Source organism: Ips typographus, linkage group LG3 (genome assembly GCF_016097725.1).
Source record: "Ips typographus isolate SLU linkage group LG3, UJ_Ityp_2.0, whole genome shotgun sequence".
Lineage (NCBI taxonomy): Eukaryota > Metazoa > Arthropoda > Insecta > Coleoptera > Curculionidae > Ips > Ips typographus.
Genome location: NC_138424.1, coordinates 10,963,660 through 10,989,978, shown reverse-complemented (window position 1 = coordinate 10,989,978; position 26,319 = coordinate 10,963,660). Strand labels below are relative to the sequence as shown.

Genomic DNA, 26,319 nt, shown 5'->3' with positions numbered 1-26,319 from the left:
ACTCAAAACAGATAGGGGCTTTCTAAAATTTACAGCAAATTTGAGAAAGCTTATGGATTATAACCGGTTTCAAATCAACGAGTAACCGGATTACTGCCATTTGCACCGCCGTACTTTAAGCTCAGCTTAAGTTAGTTGTATTAACAGTTAACAGTGTGTGTCTTAAACAAATCTTATTTAGTTTTTACAACCAACCAAGCTTAAGTTGATTTTTTGACTGACAAAAATTGCTCAGTATCAGCACTATCAGCACCACAGTTTAACTTAAGCTCGGTTTATATGAGGGTTAGCAGATGAGTCTTGAATTTATTGATTAATCGGATTTTTCTCGAAGCACAATAACGCGGTTTTGGCGTGTTTACTAAAGTGTTTATTATACTAGTTTGAAGTGTCTACGTACTTCAAGTTAACTGATTCTGACAAAACGAAATAGTCTGTGTACTGTTACAACAGATTAAATCTCAGGTTAACATTCCATCAAATCCAAATACACCTTTCATGTAAAACAGCTCTATTATTACTTACAGATGACATTTCGAAGTGGGACGCTTTTCAATTGACTTTGACAGATCCGACATTTTTTTTCTAACCTGTAATGTCGAAGGAAATTTGTTACGAATTCAGATTTAAAAATTCAAAAAACCAGCTATTCGGAGCCAGTTTTTTCCAAAAATGGCTGAAAACCTGCCGTCCCCGGTGGAACAGGAACTGCTCGGGCTCCGTACTCTTTTGTGGGGCGCCGAAATCAAACAGGACATTTTTCGACGTTGGTCCCAAGGTAAGATTGTTTTTTGTAGTTTTTTTGCGGTAAAAAGGCCTGATTTACTGGTTTTACCTGCTATAAATGTTTAACAAGTATTTAGGAATAATACGGTTGATTACGTACAGTAGTCCAATCATACTGTCAGAAATAAATAAGAAATGTCCTAAATCTTATTAAAAGTTTGCCAATTGAAGAAGTGCCCTTTATTATCTTACCATTTATTGCTATAGACTCATAGAATAGAATTTTAATTGATTACCAACGTGATTATTCTGTAGATTTTTGAAATAAAATAATTAAACATTGTTATTCCCATTGATCTAATTGGTTGGGAGTGGTTTTGTTATTTATTTATAGTTTTTAATGGCTGATGATAATTAGTCATCTGAATTGTCAAATCAAATGTATCCACTAACATAATTGGGGTTTTTAAATTAATTGTATTTTTATTTTTTGAGTAAAATACTATTGTACACAACATGAAGATGAAAGTTAAGTGTCACCATAATCCTACTGATAAGAAATGAATTCATATTACATATACAAAAAAGCTAATAAATGGCTCCAAAAAGCTAACTTTGATTGTACAAAACTATTCAAACCATTACATTCATTTTTCTAATATGTCAACTTCTTAATGTAATTAGAACTATAAAACAAATAAAAAAAAATTAATAAATTCAGTGATCTCCTAAACTTTCTCAAATACTCACATAATGTATTACTTTTATTCCTTTTTTAGCATCTCAATGGCATGTTTCTAGGTAAATAAATACTCACTTTTCAGGCTTCTACTTCAGCAACAATGAAATAAGTGCACTGGAGCAGACAGATGGGGGACCTTGTGCTATTATTGCACCTGTACAAGCATTCATAATCAAAAATTTGCTCCAGGAGTATAAGGATTTAACCTTCAGGGAAAAGGTAAGGTCAATTTTATTGATGTATCCTGTATAGTTAAATACCACATTAATTTTAAGTGTTTTGAAGTACTTAATCTTATCAAATGCAGTGCAAACTTTTTCATATTGTTAAAAAAAGGTGATGTACTCTTTGTTTAGGACTTTTATCATTGCAATGCATCAATAATATTATAGACAATAACTAATAAAATTGATAGGTAGTATACAGGTGATAAGATGATTTATGATGCTCAGTTAATCTGCAGATTAAAAACATACTTATTTATTTAATTAAAAATGTATTTGCTTCTAGAATTGACTTAAATCAATAGAGATGGCCCAAAGTAATTTTGTCCACAAAAAAATTACTGAAAATGATAAATTATAGAGATTTTTCTTTTACAAATGTTCTCAGATTTGTAAGTATTTCTTCTATGTTAAATTATCAGTAATTTAGGGAAAATATTCATTTACACTTCTTTTTATTTGTCAGTTATTAACGAGGTTATGAAATTTGAAGCATGATGATGCATAAATAAATTGAAAACTATTTTTAACTACTTTACTATTGTATCAATACATCTAATCTAATGGCATAGCTAAATAGTTGATATAATTAATAATATTGCTTAATATTTCATGTAGATTACAAAAATAAACTGAAAAGTGCAACAATTCAGGTAATGGAATTTTAGACGAGTTGTCTCGGCGTTTTAAACTCACACCAAACCTTCACAAAGTGAAAAAAATGACATTTTTCAGACTTTTAAAACACCTTCACATAGAAAACTTTGAAAATTACATTCAAATCAATGTTGCCAAAGCCAAAACTTTTGATTCAGTTATTTTGACAAACTGAACTAGCTATGCTATGAGGTTTAGTGGCGGGCGCATAGTCACCTGACAGCTGTCAAAAGTCATTAAACCATGCCGTGATACGGTAAAATGTTTTAAGCATGAGGTCATTGAAACTCTCCAACAGAACCATAAAATAGTAAATTGCGTCTCCGATGAATCACGCCGCAAATTGTTATTTTTAACTTTGTGGAGTTAAATTTGGCAGTTGTGACGTTAAATGATAGTTTAAGACGTTAAATTTGACAGTGATGGTACCCTACAGGTCAGGTGACACTGGTTATAACTATTAAGCTACATTTACAATCACTTCAAATTTGACAGTTCTCTATTTACCATTTACGATGACACGGTAAATCTGTAAGATTTTAGGTTAGATGTAAATACATTAGCATTTAAAGTGTCATTGTCGTCGAACACGTAATATCTACTTAATCTAATACATATTTTAAGTTTAAAAGACAAAAATTCTTGGAAAATTCAATTTCTAGTAAACAAAACATTGTTCTACGCTACAGATTGGTCAATTTGCTTGCATCTGCTGAGCAGCTTGACGCACTTAAAAGTGTACTTTGAAGTCAAATTGGAATTATTTTTAATCTAAATGTCACTACAGACATTCATATGTCAAGCTTGCCAATTTCATAACAAAGTTGACTTTAAAGTGAATGTAAAAGGAGCTTTATAACTTATTCAGCAGTGAGATGAAACTATGAATTGCAAGATAGTTGTACCTCAATAAAGCCCCAAATTTTGTGAGGCTGTGACCCTTTGTCCCTTTAATATGTTTCTTACGTCACCTGACAGCGGTCAAAAATCACGCAGCTGTGGCGCAAAATTACCAATTGGCAATTACCAATACAGGGTGTCCGGAAAATACGTGTACAACGTTTGACGACAGACTCCTGACGTCAAAATATGTCGATCTAAGCCGACTTAGTTATATCCAAAATTGTCTCGTTTAGCCGGTAGAGGGCGTCAAAAATTTGTAAAAATATTGGGTACAATTTCATTTCTTAAAGAGTATTGATAAGTGTATTCAGCAAGATGGCGGTCATTTTACACATTTGCTTAAGTAATGTTTTTGGTTTACTTAGTTTCTTACAATAAATAATTTCAACTTTATTATACCTACTTTGATGTATGCAGGTAATTGTAAATTTTTTTTTTCTGGCGAAACAGCTCATCCACCGGGAAATATTAAAGAGGTAAAATAGCTTCAAAATACTTCCGGTCACTCGACAAAAATATCTGGGTTGTCATAACGCCGTTCATATAAAAAATGAGGAGAAATGTTGACGTATTATATCACTTTTATAACACTTCCACTTATTTACAGCCGGTGACTATACTACTAGAAAACGTCATTTTATAGTATTAGTCTACATACTAAAATTCATTAAAATCCATTAGCAGGTTTTCACGTAATTTAGTAAAAAACCAATATTTTTACAAATTTTTGACGCCCTCTACCGGCTAAACGAGACAATTTTGGATATAACTAAGTCGGCTTAGATCGACATATTTTGACGTCAGGAGTCTGTCGTCAAACGTTGTACACGTATTTTCCGGACACCCTGAATATGGTCGGTGGCACTAATAGGAGCCATACACGTTATCAGTCATTTTGACGTTTTGAAAATGCATTCGTAGGTATTGGCGTTTCAAGATAAGAGATACTCCCTCTGGTGATCAGTTTTGAATAACAATTTCGGGCATCCCAGCTGTGATTTCTCTGTTTGTTTACATTGGTTTTGGTTAAGAATTTAGCACATGAAGTGACAGTGTGTCATATTATTTATAATGTTAGGTTAGGAACGGGTTGCCCGATTTTAGTTCAACTGGCGCTGCGATCTTTACTTGAAACGCCAATTGCTTAGCGATTTGTTGCGACCTGTGGCCTGTAGCGCTCTCTTTCTCACACGCGCTTATTAACAACGCAATTCTGATACAAACGTGACCTTTTCGATCTCGATGTTTAACGAGTTGTGTGCGTTGTTGCCAGATTGCTAGTTGACCGTTTTGCTGTTACCGACGCTGTTTTTGTTGTTGAGAATTTGACTAAAAACACCTCAATATTGACTAATATTGTTATTCAAAATTCTCTGTTAAAAAACTGTGTCAACTTCTATATGAGAAGTAAATAAAAACAAAATTTATGTAAAGTCCTGGTTTTAATAAAAAAACTAAACATCTGGCAACGTGGCGCGTTAAACGTCAATGACGTGCATCGGCCGATTTATTGCCATCTACTGTAGTTCTACTGCTTGGATAAATCACACTGCACATTGTATTTATAGTTCTATGGAGCAAACTTTGACAGTTGTGACGTAAGTATCACGGTGTTTCTTAACGTCCCAACTGACAAATTGGCTCCATGGAGCTGTAAAAACAACTTGCAGTGAAATTCCTCAAAGAAACACATTATTTGGCATTCTATACTTTCAGGTCAGTTGCTTTCAGGAGCAAGTTTTGCCAGTTTTTACAGCTGTCACATAACACAAGCAAAGTATTAAAGTGTTCCTTAGCGTCCCAACTGTCAAATTTGGCTATAAAGACTACTGATAGTGTGGGTCCTTCAAGAAACATATCTGCTACTATATGTAGTTGCCTCCAACTACATATAGTAGTAGCAGATTTCCAGGTCCATTGCCTGAATTGTTGCTTTTGATGTGCATTTATCAGTATTTTTTTCATAATTTTCTTAAATACTCTTGGCATTTTCTCCAAAAATAAATTTCTGAGAATTTTCAATCTCTAGATGTAGGTATATCTATCTTAAAGTTAACTTTCAGGATCTCAGTTCAAAAAAATAAAATTAAAAAAACTGACATGGAATACCAAAAATACACTTGAATTTACAGATTAATGGGATAACCTGATTTTTTGTAATTTATTTGAAACTAACAGTTTTAACGTCAGGAGCTATGTTAACAATAACTAATTATTAACTTAATTATCAGAGGCGGCTGCTTAATTTTTTATTATTAACACATCTTTTTTGAAATTTGAAATCAGAATGTAATAAAATTCTAGATTGACAAAGATCTTCAAAGTAAAATCTTAGTGGACGCAATATGCGAAATTATCGGACAATGCTGCACCGACAAATTCTGCATTGTCCACGTGCAGAGCCAAACTGGTGAGCGAGAGGTCAAAGTGGAAGGTGATGACAACGAAAGTGCCCCAGAGTTGTCCAACGACTTAGACCCTTTAAGGTTTCACGAGGAGCTGGGCGTATTAACATTCCCGACTCTTGAGGAAGTAAAAAAGTATTATGTTGAGCACACCGCTATATTAAGAAGGAGACACGGGCTGTTGTTGTTTCTATATTCTGTGATATTATCTAGGGTATGTTTGGTGGTTCCCCCACTTCCTTGTTCAGTTTTTAGTTGAATTATGTGTGTTTGATAGGGATTACAACAAGTTAAGTCAGAGTGTGGGGACTCACAAGAGTCTCTAATTGATGAAACTTATGGGTATGGTAGTCAGTCGCTTATAAACCTTATGATAACAGGGAGGGCAACTACTTATGTGTGGGACCATTACCAAGATGTGGCAGGCCTAAGTAATTGTCTTTTACTATTTACTAAATTAATTTCCAGGTCAATTGAAATGGAACGATTTTTTAAGTTCAAGCTAGATAATACATAATTTGGTCTTTCTTTTAGCATTTTGTTCAACCAAAAAAGGTGCTGCCATAACTTCTGTTCCATTTCAATTGCCTAACTGACTATATCTTTTCTTCTGGTTGTAATTACGTAAATCTTGCAGAATTGAAAGGCATAGAGAAACAAAGTCAAGTGGGCTTTATAACCGTAATGGAATACCACAGATATTGCACTGTAGGCTCATTCTACAAAAACCCTACTCATCCAGTGTGGGTGGTTGGTTCCGATACTCACTTAACAGGTACTTTTAGGACTTAATTTGTTTGAAATTTTAATAATGCGGTATCCAGTATTGTTTAGCGATGAAAGACGCCTGGTTAGTCCAGAAACCAAAAGCGAACAAGCCCGAAGGGTATTCAAAAGCTTTGATCCTGAAGGAAACAACTTTATAAGCACAGACAAACTTCAGGACGTTCTGAAAGAGTTAGACTTAGTTAGCGAGGTTGAGTAGTAAGTTCAGGTTAGTTGTGCGTTGTTTTTTTGTGTTTCAATCATTCAATTTCAGCGTAAACATTATGAAAAAGAAACTCGACAGTGAGTCTCTAGGAATAATACTTTTGAACGCATTTATGGAGGAATTTTTCCCAAAAGAAGAAACTTCAACGCCTGATATGTTCACTTTAGTACATTACAACGGCTTGGCGCAGAGCAACGTCAATGGTCAAGTAAGTTGTTTTTTATTATTTTTTTCAACTTAACTGAATTGTGAATTGATAAAGGTTCAGTACCACATTGGTTCAGCAATCCTGCTAGAATCGGACATAAAGTCGGTTTGCGAATCTAATCCCATGCTAACAGTGTTGCAAACCAAGTGGCCTAGTATAGAAGTGAACTGGTGCGATGGCATAACTCCCTCTCTAAACTAAGCCGTATTGAATAATTAATTTATTACTTTTCGTCTAATAATTCCCACTTTTGTTTAATAACGCTTTCTGGTTTTTTGGACCAGGCTAAATTTTGTTTTTGTTTGTACATAAAGAAAACACATTAATAATTACAACCCTGCAACAAAAAAAGTGTCTTATCATTTCTTGCAACAGTTGAAAAAATTGTTTTAAATATCTAGTTATAAAGCCTTTAATTAATGATAGATATTTGTTGAGTATTGACATATTTAAAATTTTAAATGTTTATTTATTTTACCCCAACTGTGCCAATGTTTCGCTATTATAACAATGTCATATATTTAAACATAGATTCTTGTCACAACTCTGTAATTTTGTAACGCTGGTTCAGTTCACCATACTTTCTAAGCTTTTTATGTTTTTTTTTAATAAAGTTCTGTTTGCATTTTTTGTAGTTTAATGTGGGTTTCCTGGGGAAATTAAAGTCATTTTCATGCTGAAACATTTTATTCATAACAATTTATATATTATTATACCATATTCTATATTGTCTACGTCAGACTTGGAAATCACACCACTTTAAAGTTTTCACAGATTCTTTTCGTTTAAAAACACTTATTTTGACTTAAAACTATATGAATATTTAAATTTTCTTAAATTACCTCAAAGTTTACTTTGAGTGTATAGGTTTGTGATTTTACTGTTTTTAAGCATATTTTTATATTCTATAGATATGTGGCTGCACAATTTGATTAATAGAGTAATAAAAAAAACAGAACTTTTTGGGCAAAGGTCAATTCATTCAAACAAAAATAAACTGATTAAAAAGATATTAATGGTTTTCCTTTTTGAGCTAATAATGTTTTCAAAGTTCATAATATACAGTTTTCCAATTATTTTATGTCATTTTTACCTTTTACTGAGAAGCTAGATATTCTTAAAAGCTGCCACTGCTTCGAATATACACTGAAAAGGTAGTCAACCGAGCTGTCGATAAGTGAATTATTACAGTGCTGGATTTAACTCATTCACCGCGCGGTAATAAATTTCAATACTTAATACACTAAATTCCAATTTTTAATCTTAAAAAAGTTTCTTGACTTTAGGATCAGTTTTGACGTTAAACACCTGAATATTTTTAGATGTTTAACATTGGGTTACAGCAAGCCAGATTACACTTCAAAGCATCCATTTTAAGTGAATTAAACGTTTGGCAGACTCAAATATTGATACCAAATAAAGCGTCATGCTTTATCAAACATTATAACTAGAGTACGGATTAAAAAGCACTAAAATCGTGAAAAAAGCAAAATTATTTTCTTCAAAAAAGCATAAAACTCTTTCAGAGATGCACATTTTTTTTGAGTTCAACTTCTAGAATTTTTTTGAAGATTTCAAATTGCTTTAGAAGCGTACAGAAGATTTTAGACTGTTTTGAAAACATTCAAAAGTCTTTTGAACTACTTGAGAGCATTGGGAAGATTTTTGGACTGTTTAAACAGCATATTGAAGGTTCTGGAATGCTTTAGAGGCATTTGGAATCTCTTACACGGTTCACACAATTTTTTGGAAGCTTCTAAACTGCTTTAATATCTTCTGTGAGCTTTTAGACTAGTTGAAACGCGTTTGGAATCTGTTAGACTGTTCTAAATGATTTTGAAAGCTTCTAGACTGTTTTGAAAGACTTCCGACTGCTTTAGAAGCATTTTGGAGTTTCTGTAGTGTTTTGAAATCTTTTTAGACTACTTTAGGACCATTTAAGGTTCTGGACTGCTTTTAAGATATGGGAATTGGAACTTTTGGAAGCTTTTAAATTGCTTTAGAAGCATACGGAAGCTTTGAGACTGCCTTGAAATTGTTTGAGAGCTTCTAGACTAGTTGAAGATTATTTGGAAGCCTTTAGCGTGTTTAAAAAGCTTTTGGAAGCTCTAGACTGTTTTGGAAGGCTTTAGACATATTTTGGAGTTTCTGTAGTGTTTTAAAACCTTTTTAGACTACTTTAGGAGTTTAAAGAGCCTTAAAGGTTCTGGACTGCCTTTAAGACATTTGAAACCTTGTAGACGGTTTTAGAATCTTTTGGAAGCTGTTAAACTGCTTTTGAGAGTTTCTAAATAAATTGAAAAGCATTTGGAAGTTTTTAGACTGTTCTAAAAGCTTTTAGAAGCTTCTAGGCTGCTTTGTAAGCTTTGCAAGGCATTTTAGAGGTTTCATCGAGGGTTTCATAGTGTTTTGGAATGTTTTTACATTTTTTTAGACTACTTCAGGAGTATTTGGAAATTTTTTGGTCAGTTTACATTTTGCAACATGTTTTTGTCGTTCAGAAGCCTTCAATATCTCAATATAGCAATTTTTTTGTCAAAGCAGTTATTAGTTTAGTTTATTTTTAAAAACTTGAAAAGCTTGTTTTGTAAAAAACTAGTTAAACCATACAAAAATAGCAGTAAATAAGCACAAAACGAATAAAAAAGCATCAACAAAACCTGCCAAATGACGCGTTTTTGCATAAATCGTTCACATTAGATGTCAAAGGTTGGTTGCTTTTATTATTTACAAAAAGCAAAATTTCTAGAAATCCGGGCTCTAGTTATAATCTACCATAAGTAGTTATCAACTTCCCTACAATTAAAATGGTTACTTAATAATATAATATTGCCAATCTTAGTTTGCTTTTTTGTGAATTTAAAACGCATTAATATCTCTCTTGTAAAATTGTTATAGGTCGAAATTTGAAATTTGTGCGTGTATTTGAAATAGTGACAACATCCAACATTCTTATTAATTTTTTTTCAGAGGACAACGAAGCAATTATTATTAATATCGAAATATTCAATTTGAAGAAAACAACTGCTCAAACAAGCAATTATTTTGCTCTCACATTTATTTTGAAGAATTTTCCAACAAATTTAAAGACTTTAAAAATGTTCAGAAATACCTTATTGTGATTATTAGTCCAGTCCCTTATTTATACAAAATGCCCTTAAATGTTTGTCTATAGTTTGTACCTGCTTTAAAAACATTAACAACTGTTTTCTTCTAGTACCTAATTAAATAAAAAAACAAAAGTGGCTGTGAAAAGCAGAACTTATTTTCCACTCTCCACTCTTTTAACAACAGCAAAACAAATAACAAGTTTGCAGAACAAGATTTATAACAAGAAATCTGTAATAAAAGTTAGTTTAAACAGTAAAAGTATAAAAAGTAAAATCAATTGAATTAGTTCGAAAAATGAATTGTTTATTGAAATTGATATTGAAAACAAATGCCATCCATATTGTTTATACAACGACAACAAGGACCAACAATTATTATTATCTACCGGGTGACCCAATAAGACTGTTCCTCGGCCATATCTCGGAAACCGTTCTTAGTATGACTTTGGGGTAAAAAAAATCGCTGGAAAATACTTTCAAGTTCTAAAAATGACCACGAGAGGTGCCAAATGCCATCTTAAATTTTAAAAACGCATTTTCTATAAATTTTGCATAACAAACTACTCAGTTTTTGTTCACATTTTTAAAGAGAACCAGTTTATCTAGCATTTTCGTAAATCAAAAATTTCAGTTATTTTGAAAAGAAAGATGATGGGGGGTGTTCAATTGTTTTTGTAATAACCTGCTTTAACTTCTTACCGATTTAACAAATTTGGTATCATTGAAAATAGCATTCCTTGGGCAATAAGGATCAACCATAATATAGTTGAATCTTACTCCGCTAGAGGGCTAGTTTTCATAATATGACCCAAATTCCAAATTAATCAAAAAAATCAAACGGAACGATATGAATTTTTTTATGAAAAAGGACCCAAGTAACGTCCAAATAGGCTGGTGAAAACCGGTTTTTAAAATCTCGTTCCTAACCTCAAATATTGGGAAAATCAGATTACTGGATCTTTGAAAGCCAAGAATTGCGCGGTAAATGTGCTAAAACTATTAAAAATTTAGCTCCAAAATTAATAAGATGTTAAAGAAGGAATTGTGAGTCTAAATAGACTTCATCTAAAACAAACATATATCGTCTGGACATTCATGTTGCTTGAAAGGGACGAAACACATGGTAAATTCATCACTTTAATATTACTCTCAAAATTCTTACTTTTTAATTCTAACTTTTAATATAAAAAGTATTCCTAAAACCCAAATAGGTATATTATATCCAAATTGCACATATTTCGGAACCATTCATAAAGTTTTTTTGTAAAATTTGATGCCTTAAATCCAGCATTTTGGGTAAAGTGTTTCTTTATTTCTTGCAATATGGTTGAAAAATAAAAAAATGTGGAATATGCATATGGCATACTGATTTGGGTTTTTAGCCTTACTTTTTACTAAAGGTAAGAATAATTTTAAAGTGACTTCTATATAAAGTTCAGGATGCGTTTAGTCCTTTTTTGAAGCAACATGAATATTATGGTAATAAATATTTTTTTATAATGCCTAAATGAATTCTATTTAGACTCACAAGTGTCTTAACATCCTATTCATCTTGTAGCTAAATTGATATTTAGTTTTAGAAAACTTACCGCGCGATGATTGGCCTTCAAAATTCCATTTATTTAATTTTCCCATTATTCTAGTTTAGAAACAAGATTTTAAAAAACGGTTTGCACTGGCCTATTTGGAAGTTATTTGGCTACATTTTCATACAGAAAAAGTCATATCATTCCATTTGATTTTTTTGGAATTTGTGTCATGGTGTCATAACTAACCCACTGGCGGCAAAGGATTCAACTAAATCAACAATATTTTGGTTGATTCTTATTGCCCAAAGAATGCTATTTTCAATGATACCAAATTTGGTAAAATCGGTCAAATCGCTAAGAAGTTACAACAGGTTATTACAAAAACAATTAAACACCTCCCACAATTTTTCTTTTCAAAATAACTGAAATTTTTGTGTTTTACGAAAATGCTCGATAAACTGGTTCTCTTTAAAAATGTGAACAAAAACTTAGCAGTTTGTTATGCAAAATTTATAGAAAATGCAATTTTTAAATTTAAGATGGCAGTTGGCACCTCTGGTGATCATTTTAAGAACTTGAAAATATTTTCCAGCGATTCTTTATGGCCAATTTACCCAGTAATTTTTGTAACCTCAAAATTATACGACGTACGGTTTCTGAGATATGTCCGAGGAACAGTCTTATTGGGTCACCCGGTACAGAGCCTTTCTGATGTAGATTAAAAGCAAAACACATCACATTAACGTGCAAATGTTTTCTTTTTTAGACAGACTTAACCTCTTTGCTGCATTTGTTTCCAGTAGTGTTTTTCACCATTTGTCAAAAATCTACTAAACCGCCCCAGATGCATGGGAACAAAACTGATATTAACAAGAAGAATTTTGAGCTAATAAAAAAATGTGCCAATTACTTAAATTTATAGCTTTTTATTTATACAACCCTTAGTTAAAAATAATAAATAAAATTAAAAAATCTAAAATATTGAAAACAACCTTGAGAATTTAATTCCCATCAGTTATGCTTAGAAGAAACTTTATGCAATGCAATAGCATTACCCATTAAAATTTTAAAACTGGCAATACGTGTCTTTGGTGCAAAATTGTACTTTTTCAGCACATGTAAAGCAACAGTTTCAATTAATTATTTAAGTTAATTAAGGAACATTATAAAATCACTTCTATCATATACAAAATAAGTATATCATCACAAAATAAGTAACTTATTTTGAGCGCAAATTATTAGATCATCCTGAGTCAAAGTATAATATAAAAAATACTTTTTTTAGGGTTAAGTAATAATAATACTTAACCGCGTCACACAAAAGAATACAACAGATTTCTGTCGTAAAAATGGTACACACCATTAATGTGTTTCAACACTTTACCTTCAATCAGATGTCTTCCATAGTTGACAGCCTCAACTCGATCCCTGGCCAAACCTACGTCGATTAACCAATCGATAAATTGGGTACCAGTAAAAACATGTCTGTACGTTGTAAATCTCCACCTAAAACAGCATTCATGTATTCTAAACCAAAGTTGTGGGACTTTACAACCTTCTATCAACAGCAATAGCCGACTTGCAGTTATTTAAGTGATGGGTCACAAATTGATCGCAAACATGTTTGGTTTCCGGGCTCAGTTCATCCCAAGCTGGTAATGTCAAAGTGTTGGCACCGAACCAAATTTTCCTCCAGAATTTCACAATAGGTAGCACCACTTCTTTAACGTCCAGGCCGAAAATTACAAACACCAGGATGCTTTGACCGAAATTGAGGATCGCATCCAAAAACGACAGCTCCACGTAAATCCCTGACATTTGTTCCATTACCAATGTCCAAACTGACAGCGACAGTCCCTGATAAAACAACGATTAGGAAACGAAAGTCAGACGTTTGAACAGCCTTACGACAAACATGCTACATAACAATAAAATCAACAAAACTGTATGTCTCAATATTTGTGGATCATGAGATTCTGGATCTTCTTCAATCGGCTCCAAGTCCTCGTCAATCGGTTGTTGATACTGACCCACCACAGCTTTACATGCTTCCCTTTGAGGTCCTTGGCAACCGTATTTGGTTGCACAGCTTGTGCTGGCATTATTGGTGGGGTTCAGTGATGATTCAACCACAATGTTTTCATTTGGTTGTGCTGATGACTTTCTACGACTAGAATCACTTTTAAAATTGTATAAATGGATGTACAGGGTGGGCAAATAAGCGAGGTAAGCGGCTATACCTCCGAAACTAATGATCGTAGAGAGTTACGGTAAAAAAATTTATAGGATAAGTAGGCAAGGGAAAATGCTGGAAATTATTTTCAAGTTTCCAAGATGGCTACCAGAGGGCGTTTGCGCCATCTTGAATTACATAAAGTTACGTTTCTTGTGATTTTCCCCAATGAATGTAACAAAAAAGTATTTGCGTTTTAATGTTAACTTAAAGTCGAACATTTTTTGAAAAAAACATTTTTCTCTATCTTTCGAAATAAAGTGGTGGGGGGTATTTGAATGTTGTTTTAAATAAATGCCTGTAACTTCGAAACGTCTTTAATACATTTGGATAAATTTGGTATCATTGAAAAGAGCATTTCTTGGGCTTTTAGGTTTCTTCTGATAATGACAGTTGTGACCTAAACGGCCGCCGAGAGAGGGCGTTATTTGATATTATAACCAAAATAATGGATTTTCTCAAAAAATTTAAATGCAATGATATGACTTTTTGTAGACTAGAAAATAGACAAATGACTAACCAATAAGCCTGCGCAAACCGCATCTTAATATTTTTTTTTCTTTTTTTGTCATTTGTCTATTTTCTAGTCTACAAAAAGTCATATCATTGCATTTAAATTTTTTGAGAAAATCCATTATTTTGGTTATAATATCAAATAACGCCCTCTATCGGCGGCCGTTTAGGTCACAACTGTCATTATCAGAAGGAACCTAAAAGCCCAAGAAATGCTCTTTTCAATGATACCAAATTTATCCAAATGTATTAAAGACGTTTCGAAGTTACAGGCATTTATTTAAAACAACATTCAAATACCCCCCACCACTTTATTTCGAAAGATAGAGAAAAATGTTTTTTTCAAAAAATGTTCGACTTTAAGTTAACATTAAAACGCAAATACTTTTTTGTTACATTCATTGGGGAAAATCACAAGAAACGTAACTTTATGTAATTCAAGATGGCGCAAACGCCCTCTGGTAGCCATCTTGGAAACTTGAAAATAATTTCCAGCATTTTCCCTTGCCTACTTATCCTATAAATTTTTTTACCGTAACTCTCTACGATCATTAGTTTCGGAGGTACAGCCGCTTACCTCGCTTATTTGCCCACCCTGTACTAGGTATTGAACATACTTATTGAAATTTTCAGCAGTTAAATCTTCGATATCTACCACGGGACTGGTAATATCCCGGTCTTCGCAACGACCTTCTTTGATTGTTGGTAAACCGGCACATTTTCCTGTTTTTGATGCATTACCGGTACAACATGAAGAGTTTGATGAAGGTGCTGGTTCTTCTGACAAAGATAATTATGTGGTTAGTAAAATAAAACTCAGAATAACATCACTTAAGTACTAGTAATATTAAGACGATATTAAGATTTTTTGTTCCAAATTGTTTCAATAACTGCTTTCTCACTATTTTACAAACCATTAGGTTTCAGAAAACCTGGTTTACGCTATAAATTCTCTGAAAATAGAAAGAAGGAGAAAAAAGGGATTTTCCGATGAAGCAAATAAAACACTCAAAAGTGACTGAACTGTCTAAATAGATAAAGTAACTTAATAAAATATGGAAAAAATAATGGAGAAATTTAAATATAAACAATATAGCAAAGCCAAACATCGGAGATCAGAGCACTTTTAAAAACTATACAGGGTGGTCCAGTTTTAAGTGTCAATAATTCACCATTTGATAGCTAATCAAAAAATAAGTTGACTTGCATTATGTCATTTTTCTGAAAAACGTTTCCTAAGGAAGATACAGTCCTCCAAATTTCAATTTAAAAATCGTTTTATAGTTTAAAACTGAACATCCAAGACTTGTGAAAGTCCAAATTTGTACTGAATAGTCTAAAAACTTGCTTTTTACTATTAGGAATGGTCTTATGATTCGGTTTCTCAGAGTGCCATCCTGGTTGAGTGTCTGAAACTGGCATTCAAGAACTAAAAAAAGTCCGGAAATCAAGACAAAGATTGTATTGTGCATGAAACTCATTTTTTACTACTAAAAATAATATACAAGTTGACTTTTAATGCTAGAACTGACTTTACTAGGACTAAAGAGAGTCCAAAAGTATATTTTCAAGACTTTAATTGGTGTACAGCTGAATTTTCTGGACTGGACAACAAGTCTAGAAGTAAATTAAATTTTCGGACTATTTTATTTCTAAAAATTAGTTCTCAAGACTATTATTGTAGCATTTGGTACCAAAATTTTTTACTTTTATTACTGAAGAAACTTGACTTTTGGAAATAGTCTTAAACTCGATTTTTCAGTCTTAAAAACAGTCTGAATTTCTTAGAGATGCTACAATTTATTGCACCTATGAGTGTAAAAGTCAATTTAATAGTGAAGAAGCTTGAAATAACATTTTCAAGATTATGGTCAGTGGACAAACTGGCTTTTAGGCCTGATAAGTCAAAAACTTTGTAAAGATAGTCTTGAAACTCGATTTGAGGCACTGAAAACAGCCTTAAAACACTAAAAACAGTCTAGTTTATTAAGAAATACCCGAATTTTTAGCACTGAGGTGTCTAGAAGTCGATTTAATAGTGACAAAGCTTGGAATGCCATTTTAAGTCTATGAAGAATGTAAAAATTGTTTTTTAAGTTTGCTATGTAAAATAACTTGGTGAAGATAGTCTTGAAACTCGATTTTCCAAGCTGAAAGCAGTTTTGAAGCACTAAAAATAGTCCAGAATTCGAAGAAAATGAAAAGCAAAGTAAAAAGCACGAAAAGTTCGTTTTCAAGACAAATTTCAAGAATCTAATGTCAATGTCCTGCATCTAAGACTATTTTCAAGACTAAAATATTGAAATTTGTCTTCAAATTATGAAAACTTACTTCAAATGCAAATTTTAAGCTTCTGATGTCACTTTTCATTAGTTCAGTCACATTTTGGGGTTCAAGTCAATTTTTAAGGTTTAAATGTATGAATTTGTAGTAATAAATTCTTGAAAAAGTAGTTTTTATGTCTACAAGTCAATTTTTAGTATTAAAGTCTCTCGATTTGCATGAAAACTGGTTACAAACACAACTTTTAAGCTTCTGAAATTTTTATCTTTTCTAATTCAATTTTCAAAACTAAAGTCTTTTAGTTTGTCTGGAAACTATGAAAACTGGCTACAATAATATTTTTTAAACTTCTTAAGTGAATTTTCCGTTTCCAAGACAATTTTTAAGTTGGGTTGGGTTAGTTTTGGGTCTTTGACCGTAATAACGTGTAATAAAGTGCTTGTTCCAAATTGGATCAATATTGCTCCAACGGTCTGACAGTTATGACAAAAAAAAAACGATTTTTTTCAGGCACTTTTCAGGAAAATGACATAATGAATGTCAACTTATTTTTTAATTGGCTATGGATTGGTGAATTATTGACATTTAAAACTGGACCACCCTGTATATTGACTAGCTAAACAAATTTTAAAAACAGAATAATTTCAATATGTGAATTACTGGCATTATTGAAGAAGAGAAAGTTTCTTAAATGAGTAATAATTCTAAAATTCATTGTTTGCCAATTTCTACTACTTAGACCTGATCATCACATAAACACTACTTTATTATAATTTTCAGAAATTTAAATTTAAATTAGACGATTAGAGAGCGAGTACTTATAGTGATTTGTATTGCAATAATAGAGAAAGCTAAATGACCTTTGTAGAATCCTTGGCAAACATTGTAGTACTATCTTAAGATCAATTTTCATATAAATAAAGAAGTTTAAAAGCGTTTAAGAACAAAAGTTAGGTCTACAACAATACACACACTTACGGTTTATTTGTGGATCAAAATCGTTTGCAAGCTCATTCGTTAAGTCCAAATATCGACTATACCGTCGTCGATAACGCTGATGTAGAATCAAACAACCAGCAGTAACTGCAACACAATAAATTTCACAATCAATAAATTAATTTAATTAGAGAAACTTACTAATGAAACATAAAACCAGTAATGAAACGGCCACAATGGCTTGGGAGGCCCCATAGGTAAAGTTAGGGTTTCTTTTCTCATAAGGCAAGTTTGAGGACTTGTCAAATATTAATAAAGCTGTGGAAAGTACAAGAGGTAGACTGCAAATTAGTACTTTAATAAAAATAATAAAAACCAGGAAAAATAAAAAACAAACCCCCATCCAACGGCGAAAAAAAATGGTTGCAGCTTTAAAACAAAGCAGAGACTTCTACACTGCAGGAACAGTAAAGTTACCGCCAAAATGGCGGTCCAAATCCTCGAACTGTACACTCCAATCGTGAAAAGAGAAAACTGAAGGTAGTTTCGATTCCCTGGGTCTTGTTTCATGGTGTTCCACAGGATCGCCCCCAAGCAACTTACAAACTTAAGCGTACAAATTAATTATCCATATCCTGCTGATAGTTTTCAAGAAAACTTACATGGGAGACCACCAAGCATGTAGTAATTTTGTGTGGAATTTTCGACACTTTCTTAGTTAAAATAAACACCACAACAACCCAAATACAGGCCATAACACCCAGAATACTGACATCCAAAGTCAACTCGTCCAACTGATTCACATACTCTGAAGGGTTGCATGTGGTAATTGTAATCATTTTTGCGGAAACAAACATTAAGGGAGCGCTGATAAAAGTACAGGCAACCATAGCGGTAGCGATCTATTATGTTAATTCAATGTCTCAAACTAGCATTATAAAGCGTGTTACAGAAAACTTACCAAATCCACATCAATGACGTATTGGGTAGCAAAAACAAATACTCCAGGAGCAGTCGGAAATGTACCATAAAAGAACCCGTAGGTACTCAGATCTAAAGTTTCTGAACTATTCGAGCCAGCTTTTAAAATATTCACAACCTCTCTGCTGATTACTGGCAGTACAATTCTGTTTTAAAACATGGGATTTTGTAATGTTATGTTAAAAAGACTTAGAAAAATGCTTCTAATTTTGTCTTAAAACTCGTAAAAAACATTTAATAGCGATTTTAATATTGAGATCAAAATTTAACTAATATTTCCTCAATGTTTTAAATTTCGACATCAAACTAAAAATTCTGAAACTAGAGTTTATTACTTAAATTATCTATTGAAACTCGAATTTAATTAAAATAAGTTTCAGCAACGAACTGAAAGAAATAACTATGCTAATTGGCTTCACAGAACATTTTACTAACTTTAAATACCCCAACACCCATCTAAAGTTTGTTGGAATACAGTGTGGAACAGTATAGATGGAATAATATTCTGTGAAACTTTCAAAACTCATCTAAAAAGTAGTTTTAAAAACCAAGTTATAACAATCTGATTTCATTTTTATTGTAAAGCTTACTAGCAGATATACCTCACACACGTCATTTAAAATAAAAAAATGTTTTCTTTGTTGGCTTAGAAATTCTTATTTTTGGAAACATTTTAGTAATATGTAGAGGTCTCTGGCATTTCTAAAATAATTCTAGAAACCTGTTCAATTAAAAAAAAGGTTTAAGAGATGTGTAGAGGCTCCTGAAAATTTCTGGGAGCTTTTCAGCAGGATTTAGAGACATCAGGCCTTTCCAAAATAATTGAAGAAGCTTCTGATAACTTAAAACAATTCTTGAAAGGTTTAGGAGACCTGTAGAACCGCTGGCAAATTTTTGGGTGCTTTTTACTAGTAATTACAAGCCTCTAGTATTTCTAAAATTATTTTAGAGGCTCGTGGCAATTTTAAAAAACATTTAGAAAGTTAGGGGATTTGTAGAGGCCACTGACAGAATATGGAAGCTATTTAGTAGTATTTAGAAGCTCCTGGCATGTCAGGAATATCTCTAGAAGCTTCTGATAATTTTCAACAATTCTTAGAAGATTTACAAAACTTGTAGAACCTTGTGACAATTTTTTGAAACATTTCAGTAATATTTAGAGGCCTCTGACATTTCTAAAATAATTCTAGAAACCTCCTCAATTAAAAAAAAGGTTTAAGAGATGTGTAAAGACTCCTGAACATTTCTGGGAGCTTTTCAGGAGGATTTAGAGGCATCAGGCAGTTCCAAAAGAATTGAAGAAGCTTCTGAAAATTTTAAAAAAATCTTTAAAGGTTTAGGAGACCTGTAAAACCGCTGGCAAATTTTTGCGTGCTTTTTACTAGTAATTACAAGCCTCTAGTATTTCTAAAATTATTTTAGAGGCTCCTGGCAATTTTAAAAAACATTTAGAAAGTTAGGGGATTTGTAGAGGCCACTGACAGATTATGGAAGCTATTTAGTAGTATTTAGAAGCTCCTGGTATGTCAGGAATATCTCTAGAAGCTTCTGACAATTCTCAACAATTTGTAGAAGATTTACAAAACTTGTAGAACCTTGTGACAATTTTTTGAAACATTTCAGTAATATTTAGAGGCCTCTGGCATTTCCAAAGGAATTCTAGAAACCTCCTCAATTAAAAAAAGGTTTAAAAGATGTGTAGAGGCTCCTGAAATTTTCTGGTAGCTTTTCAGCTAGATTTAGAGGCATCAGGCATTTCCAAAATAATTGAAGAAGCTTCTGATAACTTAAAACAATTCTTGAAAGGTTTAAGAGACCTGTAGAACAGCTGGCAAATTTGTGGGTGCTTTTTACTAGTAATTACAAGCCTCTAGAATTTCTAAAATAATTTTAGAAGCTCCTGGCAATTTTAAAAACATTTAGAAAGTTTAGGAGACTTGTAGAGGCCACTGACAGATTATGGAAGCTATTTAGTAGTATTTAGAAGCTCCTGATATGTCAGGAATATCTCTAGAAGCTTTTGACAATTCTCAACAATTCTGAGAAGATTTACAAAACTTGTAATGTACAATTTTTGGATGAGTTGGTAACAGAAGTTTATTTCTTTGAACCTATAACAGATCAATGCAGTTCCCAGAGGAACACCCTTTAGTTTTATTTAATATAGAATTTGTAATCATTGTTTCTGCATCTATTTTAAAAACACTTGATATATTTTTCTTTTATAGTATGAGTTGAATCTGAAAGTAATTTCTTAATTAAATGCTTATCTCACATTGTTTTATTAATTATGCAATTTATTTTTTTAGTTCAGTTTCTCTCAACTAAGAGTTTTAAGCCAAAATTGTGCCATTTCTTGGTCTGAGTAAAGCTTTTATAAAATTGAGTAAAACCTTACAATTTAACCATAATTAAAATTCCAGGAACCACTAAAGCTGCTCCAGTCATTTTGTAAATTTTCCCAACCATGCGCAAGCCCAGTAGAAATAATGAGCTGGCTGAGAAAGCTGAACCCAGCACCTAATTAATAAAAAATACCACTATTACAAACTGCCAACCTTCAAATGCATTAAGATTACATTTAAAATTCCTCCAAAATATACAGGAACTTGGTGATGGAATATGAAGTTACCCACAATTCCCAGAATGGTCATAAATATAATAGGGTTGAAAAATATGTTTCTCATCACTGACATGATCATTTTGCAGCGTTTTTTATGTCCACTACTCCCTGAACTGTCATTTATAGAAACAATTTCTTGGTTTAGTAGCATTTCTTGGTCATCAGACTGCCTGATGCGTCTTTTATGCACTTCCATAAGAATGAAAGCAACTGGATTTAAAACTGCCAAGTTAATTGGAGCAACCAGATAAAGATAAGACGCATATTCTGGGTGGGTTGTTTTGTATAATGCAGCCACTGACAACAAATTTCTCTATGACACTCTCTGAGTAAACTTAATTTTACAACTCACCAATAGGGTAACCTATAGCAAAATCGTTGCTCTGGGTGCAAAATATTGCAAAAATACCGGCTCTGCCTAGATTTAAAGGCCTACCAACAAGTACAGTTACAACTATCACAGCAAAAAATACTATACTCTTGGCTACTAAAATTGAAAGCAGAAACATCCAGTTTACTGAAGTCAAGTCCAGTTCAGCCAAAGACATAAATATTAGAGCAGGAAGGGAGAATGTCCCCACAAATGTGTTCATTCCTTTTGCCTCTGTTTCTGATATTAGATTCATTCGCCCAGCTGCATAACTAAAACCACAATTATAATCATTAGAATATAAAGTAATCCTGAGGAGCAATAGAACATACCCACATAATATTATAGCAAAACATTGCATTAAAGCTGGATACAGATTTTCTATGGCTGCTCCTATTGGAGCAGCAGTTGGGTCCATTTTGTGTCTTTCAGCTTACAGTTGATTAATTTTTACACACTCAGGCAGAGTCGAAAAGGTTCTAAATACTTTCTGAAAAAGCAATATATCCATATATCATTAACGTAGGTGGCAAAAATCAATAGTCTACATAGTCTACAATGGAAATTCCAATTTCTTTGTTTACCAACCTCTTGAGCCTTATTAAAATTGTCCATTGGTATAGAGCGTAAGAAAATTGATATTTTTGTTAAAACTCGTCGATAATAAACGTTATTAGAGCGTAAAATGTAAGTTAAGTCATTGTTTGGGTTTACCACTTTAAAATTGGCAACACAAATTAGCCGCACAATTTGACCTTGGTGAACAGCTGATAGATTGACTGTTTGACAAGTCACGTAGGCTCTTTCTCTTCTTCTTGGAATGTTCTTAGATAAAAGCAAGTTATTTATTTATTACGTATAACAGTTACTAAAACAATAGTTTGGAGGGTATTATGTTGTTTGAATTGATTACTAAAAAAGGTCTTTGATCCTAAGTACAAAGAACTACATAATTGTTATTATTAGTTAAAATCTCTGTTCAAATCACATTTAGTTTTTCCATTTGTTGTTTTTAAGTGTTTGATCACGTGACATATTGCATCTTATCTGAAGGAACGTCACGTGCACATAGTAAATTTGAAAGAAAACTGACATTGCATTGAACTGCATACGTACTCTTGTCACTTGTCCTGCTGTCATATTATTACAATAACATGATGAGGTGAGGTTGGGAGGTGAGAACTTTATTATTTATTTTTAATTTGTTTAAAACTGTACTAAAAGTCTGCAAACTGAACAAACGCATCTTTTGAAAACTAGTGTTAAACATTAAATGATAATGGTCTGGTAATAGAATTTAGAATGGGTGGAGAGGAACTACCACAGAATCCAGCTGAGAAAATCTTCAATGCATTCCAGGTAAACTGGATTGTGTTGCGTGACGCGGACACTGGTAAAGTATTCTGGCAAGGCCGGGAAGATATTAGCCTGCCCAATATTGAACATGAAGCCAGAGTGTCCAAATCCATCCTTAAATGTCGTGCTATATCTCGAGAGTTTAATTTTAGGTAAGTTTCTCTTATTTTAGAGTAAATTACGTTATTTCCTCTTCATCAGAAAATTGCAAGCAAAAAACAGAGCATGGGAAGCCTATCAGAAACATTTGTCACAACACAACATCCCCAGGATATTCTCAGTCATTCAGTTCTCCTGTATGACTGAGAATATCCTGTGTCAATACAAGTGTTCAAGCAATTTGGTCCTTGTTTTATTACTGACCACTCCTCAAGAACCTACCTATATTTTGGATCTATGTAGCTCTGAATGTTATTTGTACTCTCTGTCCTAGGAGAAGTGACAGTGAGGACATTAACCATGACATTATATTGACATTCACTTATGTCTGAGATTAGCTCTCAAAATTGTCATATATTGCATACAATGCAAATAAAATAACATAATTACCTATTTACTTTGAAAAGATATCTTAAGGGTAAAACAGAAGTTTAATGTATTCGATTTTCACCTGCAAATATTCCATCAACTGAAATATGAGCTGGTGTTCCTATTTACTGGTAGACATTTTCAGTTACCAAAAATATCACTAATGGAATTACACAAAAACTAAATCAATAATTTAAAATTACAGAATGTTTAGGATATTGTGCATTGCACCAATCCACCAATATCACATTCTAAACTTACCATATCATTGCCACCATTTATACAAATTGGTTTATAATATATAATGTACAAACTGCAGGAATTAGTGGGCATTACTTGGGAATTGGCAACATTACTGGGCATTAAATTAGTATTATTAATAAAATTGAAAAGGTCTAAATTATAAAAAAATATAATCGAGTTATTTTTTTCTATACATCTACCATTGAAATATAAACATAAATAAAATAAATAAAGTTTGGTAATTTCAATGAAATCCATTGGAAAACAAGGAAAAATTATGAATTTTGTAATTTTACTTTCAACAATTTTGACTGTCTAGCGGCGAAACCGTACAACTAATCAATCAACTTTATACGTCAATAAAAAGCCCATTTTATTAGCTATCCATTGACATATAAAAGCTTATATTAAGTGTAGCAAATAAAGCTAGTTATTGAACAAAAAAATGCACCAAAAAATTAGTCAACTTTGACGCCCTCTAGTGGCCAAACCGTCCAACCTATTAACCCCAGTTGATGTATTTTTAGAAAGCTCATTTCACTGGCTATCCATTGACGTATAAAACTTTACCAATAATAGTACCATTAAGCGAATTTTTGAGGATTAAACAAAAGGAACGTTGACGCCTTCTAGCGGGCAAACGCTTGGGCAAACGGCTAACCAATCGATTTTTATACGTCAATGGAAAGCTCATTTCATTTGCTGTCCATCGACATATAGAAGTATGTACAAAGTGCTACAAATACGTGTGTTATTTACGGTTTAGTGACAGGATGCACCACAAACATTTTTTGACTGGTTAAAGGCTAATTTGACTATAGAAAATTAAAACACGGTCACGTGACTTACTAGATCTACCACGACGAAATGTTTGAAAATTTTTTGAAAAACTGTTTTTGGAAATGACAATTTTCGTAAGAGTCAAATTTGCCTGAAACACCGCCTCTATCCTAATGGGTTTTCCGCGTTAGGTTGGCCAGTTAGTCCAAGCGAAAATCGACCTTAATGATTGTATTTCTACATTTTTGCAACTACCCTAGATTTGGCAATCATTGTGCTAGGTTTGTGCCAAATATCAGGGCTATCTGCCTGATTTAAAAAAATCCTTTATGGATATTAGAGCGGTAACAGCCCCCTGGCGGCCAAACGAAGCAACCTATCAACACAGGCGGCCATATTTTTTTGAAAGCCCAATTTATTTTCTATTCATTGACATATAAATAAAAATAAAGTGTTGTGTGTGACAATAAAGACAGTTTTGACTAAATTAATTCGGTTATTTTGACAGTTACAGGGTGGTTCAATGTATCAATTTAAAAAGTGATTTTTTTTAAATAAGTGGTGTAAAAGAAACTTCTTTAATTTTGAACAGAGAATCAGACAGAATTATAAGAATGTGTTCCTTTTGAAAAACTAGGCTTTCTGTCCTTTTTTAGAACTGATTTTTTGACCACACTGTATTATATATTTTGACGTCTTTCTGCACCCATTCCTTGAACAAACCTTGTCTAACATGACAAAACACAAAAACCAAGAAAAAAACCTTTCCTGATATGTATAATTTAAAAATGTTTTGGAGACCGAAAATATCAAATTTCACATAAAATGGTAAATATCTCAGAAACTGATATAGATAGGTATATGAAATTAATACACGAAATATGTCTAGAATTTGACGTAGAATACAAAAATGAAAAAATATACAGGTTATTCCCTTCCGGTTAATTCGTTGCACGCATATTTTCTTATTTTTACTTTTTTTAATTAAAAAAGGTTTTTTTTAGACTCTCCAGTTGTGATAATTCAAGATGTTAGTGGGTATTGTTAGGCTAGGTTGGGTTAGGTTAATTATTAGCAATTACTGGGCATTACAAGAAATTAGTGGCCATTACTGGCATATTAGGAATTAGTGTACAAAATTTTACTCAGCGGTTTACCCCTCGGTTTATAAACACATGTTAGCAACAATTACAAAAAAATTCTTCTATGAAAGAGATTTCAGAAATCTCTTATTATTGTCTAATTTATTTAAATTGCAAAACCAGTGGAGAAAATTAATTTAGTACACAAAATCAGACTTTTTTGTCACTGGTTACTACATAGCAATTTGATAGACATCTGAGTAACACTACTTAGTCCATTATTGTTTCAGTACCAAAGAGCCGCTTCAAGACTTTCGTCTGGAACAAAAAGTACTATTTAAGGGAAGGCTACTTGAAGAATGGAACTTTGAATTTGGTTTTGTTATGCCAGAATCGACAAACACATGGCAGTCAGTTATGGAAGCCGCACCCGAATCCCAGATGATGCCCGCGTCAGTTCTGAACGGAAACGTTATCGTTGAAACCAAATATTTCGATGGGGACTTGCTCATTTGCACTTCTAGAATGAAGCTATATTATGTGTGATATTTAGTTCTATTTTGTAGACTGTTATATGTGATGAAAACTATTGTAACTCATTCCATATGAATGCATTTGTAAACTTTTAACACCAACAATTCACAAGGCTTTTGTAAAAGTGATTGATAGTATATTTATTACTCACAGAGAATACTACTAACTGTATTGTGGCAGTTTTTTTTGTAATTGTATGACTTAAACAATACAATTTATTTGTAGCATATGGAGTCAATAAATACTGTAATGCTGCAATAAACACTGTTGTCGTTTATTTTACTGTTCGATTGTCTCTTCATTAATATTATTGCCCCTATCACAGTAAAATGTGGGATGGTTTCGCATGCTGATAAGGCATT

General features: G+C 32.6%; 3 protein-coding genes across 6 annotated transcripts; 2 read left to right on the top strand and 1 right to left on the bottom strand.

Moving 5' to 3' along the window:
• The first annotated feature begins 566 nt into the window (after positions 1 to 566).
• On the top strand, positions 567 to 7,483 carry LOC145726843 (ubiquitin carboxyl-terminal hydrolase MINDY-3 homolog). The gene is made up of 8 exons (XM_081976101.1): positions 567 to 778; positions 1,551 to 1,687; positions 5,557 to 5,871; positions 5,935 to 6,088; positions 6,295 to 6,432; positions 6,482 to 6,641; positions 6,697 to 6,856; positions 6,911 to 7,483. The coding sequence occupies exons 1-8, from the start codon at positions 673 to 675 to the stop codon at positions 7,055 to 7,057; spliced, it is 1,317 nt and encodes a 438-aa protein (XP_081832227.1). The 5' UTR covers positions 567 to 672; the 3' UTR covers positions 7,058 to 7,483.
• Positions 4,300 to 26,219, top strand: PrBP (Prenyl-binding protein). Of its 2 annotated transcripts, none has more exons than XM_081976103.1 (3): positions 4,300 to 4,304; positions 22,729 to 22,942; positions 25,714 to 26,219. In XM_081976103.1, the coding sequence occupies exons 2-3, from the start codon at positions 22,737 to 22,739 to the stop codon at positions 25,967 to 25,969; spliced, it is 462 nt and encodes a 153-aa protein (XP_081832229.1). In that variant the 5' UTR covers positions 4,300 to 4,304; positions 22,729 to 22,736; the 3' UTR covers positions 25,970 to 26,219. The 2 variants fall into 2 exon arrangements, with proteins under 2 accessions (XP_081832229.1, XP_081832228.1); XM_081976102.1 differs by lacking the exon at positions 4,300 to 4,304 and adding an exon at positions 22,472 to 22,609.
• On the bottom strand, positions 7,525 to 22,339 carry anchor (integral membrane protein GPR155 homolog anchor). Of its 3 annotated transcripts, none has more exons than XM_081976093.1 (14): positions 22,023 to 22,339; positions 21,767 to 21,924; positions 21,417 to 21,706; positions 21,021 to 21,361; positions 20,840 to 20,961; positions 18,422 to 18,587; positions 18,123 to 18,362; positions 17,858 to 18,066; positions 17,662 to 17,801; positions 17,503 to 17,607; positions 14,859 to 15,021; positions 13,404 to 13,674; positions 13,051 to 13,352; positions 7,525 to 13,001 (listed from the first exon to the last, which is right to left on the bottom strand). In XM_081976093.1, the coding sequence occupies exons 2-14, from the start codon at positions 21,850 to 21,852 to the stop codon at positions 12,809 to 12,811; spliced, it is 2,628 nt and encodes an 875-aa protein (XP_081832219.1). In that variant the 5' UTR covers positions 21,853 to 21,924; positions 22,023 to 22,339; the 3' UTR covers positions 7,525 to 12,808. The 3 variants fall into 3 exon arrangements, with proteins under 3 accessions (XP_081832219.1, XP_081832221.1, XP_081832220.1); XM_081976095.1 differs by having other exon boundaries at positions 13,404 to 13,665; XM_081976094.1 differs by having other exon boundaries at positions 14,859 to 15,018.
• Positions 26,220 to 26,319: the final 100 nt, after the last annotated feature.

Excerpts from the sequence above, each read along its gene's own strand:
- anchor (XM_081976093.1), bottom strand. The coding sequence starts at position 21,852 with ATGGACCCAACTGCTGCTCCAATAGGAGCAGCCATAGAAAATCTGTAT. Across the intron at positions 20,962-21,020 it reads ATTTTGGAGGAATTTTAAAT|GTGCTGGGTTCAGCTTTCTC; the intron begins GTAATCTTAATG and ends TTTATTAATTAG. Across the intron at positions 13,002-13,050 it reads GCTATTGCTGTTGATAGAAG|GTGGAGATTTACAACGTACA; the intron begins GTTGTAAAGTCC and ends ATGCTGTTTTAG.
- PrBP (XM_081976103.1), top strand. The coding sequence starts at position 22,737 with ATGGGTGGAGAGGAACTACCACAGAATCCAGCTGAGAAAATCTTCAAT. Across the intron at positions 22,943-25,713 it reads TCTCGAGAGTTTAATTTTAG|TACCAAAGAGCCGCTTCAAG; the intron begins GTAAGTTTCTCT and ends TTATTGTTTCAG.
- LOC145726843 (XM_081976101.1), top strand. The coding sequence starts at position 673 with ATGGCTGAAAACCTGCCGTCCCCGGTGGAACAGGAACTGCTCGGGCTC. Across the intron at positions 5,872-5,934 it reads ATTCTGTGATATTATCTAGG|GGATTACAACAAGTTAAGTC; the intron begins GTATGTTTGGTG and ends TGTGTTTGATAG. Across the intron at positions 6,642-6,696 it reads TTAGTTAGCGAGGTTGAGTA|CGTAAACATTATGAAAAAGA; the intron begins GTAAGTTCAGGT and ends ATTCAATTTCAG.